Genomic DNA, 7,819 nt, shown 5'->3' on the forward strand with positions numbered 1-7,819 from the left:
CGCTCCAACACAAGTCCGTTTCCTCCGTTTTGCGGTACGTCACACCCCTCCCGATCAACAGGACCCTGTTTCGACTGTAGGAGGTCCAACACAAGTCTGTTTCCTCCGTTTTGTGCTACGCCAGACCCCTCCCGATGAGCAGGATCCCGTTTCGAACGTGGCCGGTCGAACACAAGGCCGTTTCCTCCGTTCTGCGGTACGCCAGGCCTCGTTTCCATCGGCTGTTCCGTCCAGGCCCTCCCGATGAACACGACGACGCATTTCGTTCCGACCCATCCGGTTGGCTCCCCATGAACACGACGACAACGCTATTTCAACTTTCCGACCCAGCCATGTACACGAGCCCTGGTCGTACGTATGTGCGAGTAGGCTTCGAGACCTCGCTCATATGTACGTATGTGGCCGTATTTTCTTTCTTGCGCACTGGCCGCTGTATGTATGTGTACATGCTACGTGCGCGCCTCTACTACGACACGTGCGCGCCTCTACATCGACCAGTATGTATGTACACGTTCGCGACCAGAATGACAACGCTACGTACGCTTCGACCAGGTGGGTCCCGACTGTTAGTCACTTCCTTGCGTGCGAAGATGTAGCTGGTGGGTCACAGCAGTCAGGAGGACGAATCGTTTTTTTGCCTACACGCACTTCCTTGCGTGCGAAGATGTAACTGGTGGGTCCCAGCAGTTAGGGGGAAACATTTTTTCACGAAATACGGTGGCCCGTCCGGTGTGTCTCCGCTGTCAGGTGGAGGAATAATTATTTTTCGCGTAATAAGGAGGCACTTCCTTGCGGCTGCCGTGGACCCAGCTGTCAGCCTCTCCACGTACAGTACTCTTCCGATGGAAGTCGGTCGTTGACCACATTGACCACGCCGCGCCGAGAGCACCACGGCGGTGGATGACGGCGAGGCCTAGGAAGGGGACGACGCGGAGCCGGGGAAGACGCGTCAGTGCATACCCATGCGGAGAGGAGTACGAGGGTTCACTGGTTCGGCTGCGGTGTGAGGCTGCCGTCGCCGTAGAATAACAGGGGGTGTGGGTGAGTGGAGGGGTGGTCTGGCTAGCGGTGGGAGTAGTACACTACTGGAATCAGCTTCTTTGCCGTCCGCCATGGCAGACAGCAAAGGCATGGATCACGGACGGCAAACTTCTTTACCGTCCGCCAGCAGACGGCAAACTGTCCGTCTAAACACGTGCCAGCAAAGGCCTTCTTTCCTGTCCGCTTCCTGGAAACGGACGGCAAAGGACTGTGCCGTCCGCCGTTGACGCCCGGATAGTTAAGCTACAGTAACCCTCTACTAATGATGCCACGTCACCACGGTTACCGTTGTTAGTCTCGCGGTGAATCAAGTCCCGTTTGAATTCAAATTTAAAATAAAGTTAAACTATAAAAGTTTTCAAACATAAAAAACTAAAATGTGCTAAATGTGACAAATAAATCCTAAGTAATAATGGTGGAGAAACCAACATTTTTAGAAGTATTTGAATACCCTAAAATAATTAAATCAGTGACCAAAACAGCCCCATTAATCCATTTTCATTTATGAAAATCCAAATGAATTCAAATGATCACCCAACCTTTTTGTGGCAATACTAAATAATGCCTAGTATTTGATCTGGCAAGTTTCTTGTTTTACAAAAAGCATTGGTGGCTCTACTTAATGCAAAGAAGTGTAGAAAAACTAAACAGAGAAATAAAAAAATAAGAGAAGAAAAGTTAAAGCCTAACACTGTTCACCTAAAAGCCTAGTACTACAGAAGGCCCAACCCACCAGTGGGCTTTTCTCCTACCACTTGAACAGAAGAGGGAGGCCATGGCGCTGGCAATGCTCGCACGCCGTCCACGCCGTGGATGTCGCGCTGTCGGCCATGCCGCGGCTCCCTGGGTGGATAAGGCCGCACCTCGACACCCCCGACGGAACCCTAGCTACCTCATTCGTCCCCCACGCGCCGCTCTCTTCCTCCCCCGCATTAGACCGCCGCCACCGTCATCATGGCCGCCGTCGTCTACGTGCTCACTGTCGCCCCCGCCGCCTAGGGCCACGCCAGGAGCCTTGCCGTCGTCCGCCTCGTCCTCTCTGACCACCACCTCGAGCTCGGCGACACCTCACAGACGGGATCGACGCGTCTTCCTCGCCAACAGCCGTCGCTGCCCGACGCCTGATCTACCTCACCGGAGCTCCTCCGCCACGCCGGCCGCGTCCTCCGCCTCCCCTCGTGAGCACCACTCCCATTCCCCTCATTCCCCCTCCGATCCGTCGCCGTTCCGCCGTAGTTAAAGGTCGCCGTGGCCGCGGGCGCCCGTGGCTGTGCTCCCGCGCGCCCTGCTAGTCGGCCGCGTTCCCCCCCCCCCCCCCCCCCCCCTCCGCATGCTGCTCCTGCCCCGCTCCCGTGCGCCCCCTGGCCGTCCCTTTGTCACACCGGGCGCACACCAGGCCGCGCCCTCGCGCGCGTATGTCCGCCTAGGCCGTGCCCCTGCTTCCGTACCTGCTCCTCCTGCTGCACTGCTGCTTGCTGCGCGCGCACCTGGTCGGCTGCTGCCTTGCCGCTGCTGCCCGCACTGCTTCTGATGCTAACGCCGCCGTCGCTCCTAGCGTTGCTGCTTCTTAGCTTACTGCCGCTGCTAGCTTTGGCCGCCGTGGCCTCTGTGCCCGTGCGTGCGTCACAGCCATGGCCTTGGGCTAATGCACGTTGGGGCCGGGCCCTTTGTTTAGATTAGGTGCTAATCCCCAAGTAAAACAAGCTCCTGTTAGACTATTTTAGTTTTGTTTTAGTTGTATCCTATGACATGTGGACCCTACTGATAATTAGAAGGTTAAATCTATTTGAAAATGGCCAAGCCTATGACACGCGGGACCCCTGTTACTATTCACCTGTTGACCAATCAATTGTTGACTGGGTCAACCAGGCCCACTGCCCCCACCTGTAAGCCACTGTGACTAGTCCATAACGGGTACACATAGCAGCTTACTGTTGTAATTCGGATTAATAATAAATTCAAAAAATTATTATAACTTTGAAAATTAATACTCCCTCCGGTTCCAATTACTTGTCGCGAGCGCTATAGAAATAACATTTTGCAAAAAGGTCCTCCCAGTTTTGAATCTTCTCCATCCTGGCCGTCGTCCCGTGGCTTGGAAGCTCCTTCGCTGCTCCGCCGTCCTTCCCCGCCGGCCGCCTACCTCCGCCCCAATCAAGAGCCTGATTTCGGCTGTTGCTGCGCTGCTCCGCCATCCGCAGCTCTGTCTCCCTCCGCCGCAGCGCCGTTGTCCTTCCCCGCCGGCTGCCTGCCTCCACTCCAATTGAGAGCTCCGTCACCGAGGTCTGCCGTTGTTGCGCTGCTCCGCCGTCCGCAGCTCCCTCACCCTCCGCCGCAACTTCGACATCCTTCCCCGCCGGCCGCAGGTCCCTCGCCGGCGCCACCCTCCGCTCCAATCGAGAGCCCAAGGTCCGCCGCTGCTCCGCCGTCCGCAGCTCCTTAACCCTCTGCCGCTGCTCCGCGTCCGCAGCTCCCTTACCCTTCGCCGCTGCTCCGGCGTTCATAGCTCCGACAACTCGAATTGATCATCTGCTCCTCTTGACGTGAATTTGTGCTCTAAATACCACAAGGCTGGAGCGATTTGAACTGAAATTTTCACGTCCCCCATAAGCAATCACAAAAAGAGAGTAAGTACTCACATCCCCCATAAGCAATCACAAAAAGAGAGTAAGTACTACAGCTTGGTTCTGTTGCTCGATACCTGTGAGTAATCTGCTGCTCCTATTGATCCTCTCGACGCAGCGGGCAGCGGCTACTGTCCTCTTGATCCTTTGATGTTCCTGTCAACTGGTTCCTCTCTGTTGTGTTCATCAAGGAAATGGTGATCACACTCTGAAGACTGTCAAATCACACTCTGAAGATCACACTCACAAATCTGCAAGCAAATCAAAACCTACAGATACTAGGTTAGCACACTCTGAAGATCACACTTACTCCATTTTCAGTAGACAGTAATTACTCTACTGTATATATTGTTGAATAGTGTACATCAAAGTAGAGCACACCCAAAAATTCAGTGTAGACAGTAGGAGTAAGCATAGACAGTAGACAATAGGAGAAAGTAAAAACAATGTAGGCTTCTCTTTTTGGCTGATTTTTGTTTATTATACTGGTGTCACTGTATTGACAGCAAAAAATAATAAGATGTAAATTTCACCAAGAAGTAATAAGATGCTAAGGAGTATTGTTGTCAAAGTGTCAACAGTAGGAGTACCTTTTGTTTTGCTGTTTTGTTCTTGGAAGTAATAACATGTTGTTAACTGACATTAACATGCCATTCTGTTCTGTTCTTGGAGTAGTTCCAATAACATGTTGTTAACTGAGTTCCTATAACAGTGAAACAGTAATTAGTTAGACAGTGAATAAAGCAATACCCCTGACTGAAACATAAAGCATACAAAAGGAATATATGGTTGATGATCTACTGCCAAAACAAAATAAAGCAGTACAGATACAAGAGTAACTTGCTTATTTTCATGCTTACTGTCATGCTTTTTTAAATGAATGCTTATTGTCATGATCAGGTGAGAACATGTTGAGGACCTGAATCAGAACAGAGAGCAGAGGTACAACACTATGGTGCTCCCAGATCTGAATAGCACTCCACCTGGAGGAGAGGAAGATGTACATATGTCTGAAGAAGAGGAAGATGTACATATGCCTGAAGGAGAGGAAGATGTACGTATACCACGGGCAAAACCAGATCTACCAGACACTCACAAATTTGCAGCATATATTGCACTAAAAGCACTTAGCAGGGATGGAGAAATTGACAAGAGAGACAAAGAACGTGTAGCTGGTCTGCTGAACACAAGTGTCAGAACCGTTGAAAGAATATGGAAGGAGGCAAATGCCCAGCTTGCAAGAGGAGAAGAGATCAATGTGTCTAATAAAAGGAAGCGGAGATGTGGTAGAAAGAGGGCAGACCTTGATCTCTCGAGGATACCTTCAATTCCCCTCAACAAAAGGTCTACACTGAGGGCACTCGCTAGGTCTCTGGATGTACCATATTCTACCTTGCGGAGAAGGTTCAAATGGGGAAAGATAAGGAAACACACAAACAGTCTGAAGCCCACTCTGAAACCAGAAAACAAGCTATCAAGGCTCAAGTTTTGCATTTCAATGATTGATCAAACAACAATAGCAGATGCAATGCCCTCTTTCATTGATATGCAGAACATAGTTCACATCGACGAGAAATGGTTTGATATGACGAAAAGGAACAGAACCTATTACCTCCATGAAGAAGAACCAGATCCGGTGCGCACTGTTCAAAACAAGAATAGTATCGGCAAGGTCATGTTCTTAACAGCAGTTGCGAGGCCACGATTTGATGATCAAGGAAATGTAACATTTGATGGCAAGATAGGAGTATGGGCCTTCATCAAAGAAACTCCAGCAAAAAAGGATTCCAAGAACAGACTCAAAGGGACTAAGGAACTAAAGTCGGTCACAGTTACTAGGAATGTGATGAGGGAATACCTATGTGAAAAGGTCATTCCAGCCATTGAAGCACAGTGGCCCGAAGACAATCGAACCATCTACATCCAGCAAGATAACGCAAGAACACATGTTCCTCCAGATGATTCAGATTTTCTAGCTGCCGTAGCAGAATCAGAACTGGATATCAGGTTGATGCAGCAGCCTGCAAATTCACCTGATATGAATGTCCTGGATCTTTGCTTCTTCAGCTCAATTCAGTCCTTGACGCTTGAAAGTGCACCAAACAACATCAAGGAACTGATAGAATCAGTTGAAGAAGCATATGATAGGTATGAAGTGCACAAACTGGCGAGAGTGTTTATAACCTTACAGTCAGTCCTGATTGAGGTTATGAGAGTTGAGGGAGGTACAGGATACAAGATCCCGCACATGAACAAAGATAGGATGGAGAGGGAGGGGATGCTACATATCAATCTAAGATTCGATGCTGAGCTATATTGGAAAACTTTGGACATTATAGAGGGTCACTAAAGGAGAAGCAAATACATGAAAGATGAAAGAGGGAGTAATTGTTAATGATTATTTGTTAATGTGCTGTTAATTGCATGTAACCCCAGAATATATTCATGTATAATCATATTTTGTTAATTTGTATGTTAATGGAGTAAAAAAGCTTACTGAATTCTCTTTCTCTCTTTTATTAAGAGTAGGAGTGTTGTTAATTGTTAATTTGGATTAACTGGAATAATTTGGATTAATTGAAGATAAAGGAGGAGCAGAAAAAGAAAAAAGAAAAATTTGGACAAGAATTACTCCAATAACATGTTTGGACAAGAATTACTCCTTACATGCTTGTTGGCCTTAATTGCCCTCTAGTGGAGTTAAATAAATGGAGTACTACAAGTGTGTTGCAAACACAACTCCCTCTGTTTCATTTTTCTTTACATACTCCAACATTATGTTGTTGTTTACAGAGTAGAAAATATTTGAAGGAGTAAGGTTAATTGTACTGTTCATTTTGCACCATAAAGCACCATAGCACCATGGAAAATTATTCCTGTTCTCTGTAGAACTACTCCGTGGAAAATTACAGAAAATTAGTCCAGTTCTCTGCAGTACTACTCCATGGAAAATTGTAGAAATTTTGAGTCAAAATCTACACAGTGATGTAATGATCAGAACATCATATGATTGCATTGGTAATGCCCAAAAATTCAAGGTTGCATATGCTCCAATACCCAGATGTGAAACCACAAAGTTAGACCCAATTCATCCAGATGAACTGAACATTAACCATACTGATGTCAGCTGGAGGTCAATCTGCACATAGATTTAAATTGCAGAAAATCTACACATGTTTGCTGTAGCAATCTACACAGTACAGACAAAATTGCAGCCATGGTTGATGCTCTTTCAGGCAAAAAAAGAGCTACTGTACCCCAGTACTCTGTACAAAATTGCAGAAATTGCAGAAAAACTTTTCCATGATGAAAATTGGCAGTACCTAGAGCGGTGATGAAGAAGGCGGTCTTCATATGGTGACCTTCTTGTAGCCGTCCGGCGAGGTGACAGCACGATCCCCTCCACCGCCACAGATCTCCAGCCACCCCGGAGCCCTTGCGGGATGTGGCAGGGCATTATGAACACCCCGGAGCCGTGGGTGACAGCGAAGAGGAGGATCCGCGGTACCACGAAGCTGAGCGCGTCCATGGCGAAGTGCTAGGCGGCGCTGTGTTCTGCAGAGGAGAAAGATGCCATTTTTCCCAATGGAGTGAGAGGGGGAGCTACGCAGAGGAGTAAGCCGGAGGAGGGAGCGGGCGAGCTGCGTAGAGAAGGGGGCGGAGGAGCTACGCAGGGAGGAGGGAGCGGGAGGAAGGCGCGGGCGAGCTGCACGGAGGCCGACGATGGCGCGGCGGAGCAAGCAGAGTCACGGGAGGGGGCGAGAGCAGCGGCGAGGATCGCTTGTTGTGTCGGAATAAAGGGGTGGGTGTTTTTGCAAATTGACCAGCGCGACGAGTATTTCGAACCGGAGGGAGTAAAAAAGATGAGTATATGTTATCAATTGTGCACCAATCCAAAAGAAGAGAGCTATCCTCTCCGCAAACATCTTGCCATTCCAAGTTGGGCTAGCTCCATCTTATCTTGCCCATTTTTGTTTCCTTCAGTTTGCAATAAGTTAATGATCATGCTAAAAATGGCGACAAGACAATGACCCCTTTCGTGTACTCCACTTTCGTGCATTAACTGCACTGTTGAATTTGACGACCAAGTAGGTGCGTTGCTTCAACAATGTCGCTTCCAGTTTCATGTTAGGTGGAGCATGCACCCTGTAAAG

General features: G+C 48.7%; 1 protein-coding gene across 7 annotated transcripts; it reads right to left on the reverse strand.

Annotated features, from left to right (window-relative positions):
- Positions 1–3,036: 3,036 nt before the first annotated feature.
- LOC123119034 (uncharacterized) lies at positions 3,037–7,516 on the reverse strand. Of its 7 annotated transcripts, XR_006458399.1 has the most exons (6): positions 5,524–5,637; positions 5,278–5,308; positions 4,969–5,118; positions 4,256–4,368; positions 3,743–3,934; positions 3,265–3,627 (listed from the first exon to the last, which is right to left on the reverse strand). XR_006458399.1 is itself a non-coding variant. In XM_044538676.1 (4 exons), exon 4 carries the CDS (start codon positions 3,543–3,545, stop codon positions 3,048–3,050), a length of 498 nt encoding a protein of 165 aa, XP_044394611.1. In that variant the 5' UTR covers positions 3,546–3,627; positions 3,743–3,839; positions 4,256–4,368; positions 6,989–7,516; the 3' UTR covers positions 3,037–3,047. The 7 variants fall into 7 exon arrangements, 5 of the variants coding, with proteins under 5 accessions (XP_044394611.1, XP_044394610.1, XP_044394613.1 ...); XR_006458398.1 differs by lacking the exon at positions 4,969–5,118 and having other exon boundaries at positions 3,266–3,627; XM_044538676.1 differs by lacking the exons at positions 4,969–5,118; positions 5,278–5,308; positions 5,524–5,637 and adding an exon at positions 6,989–7,516 and having other exon boundaries at positions 3,037–3,627; positions 3,743–3,839.
- Positions 7,517–7,819: the final 303 nt, after the last annotated feature.

Source organism: Triticum aestivum, chromosome 5D (genome assembly GCF_018294505.1).
Source record: "Triticum aestivum cultivar Chinese Spring chromosome 5D, IWGSC CS RefSeq v2.1, whole genome shotgun sequence".
Taxonomy (NCBI): domain Eukaryota; kingdom Viridiplantae; phylum Streptophyta; class Magnoliopsida; order Poales; family Poaceae; genus Triticum; species Triticum aestivum.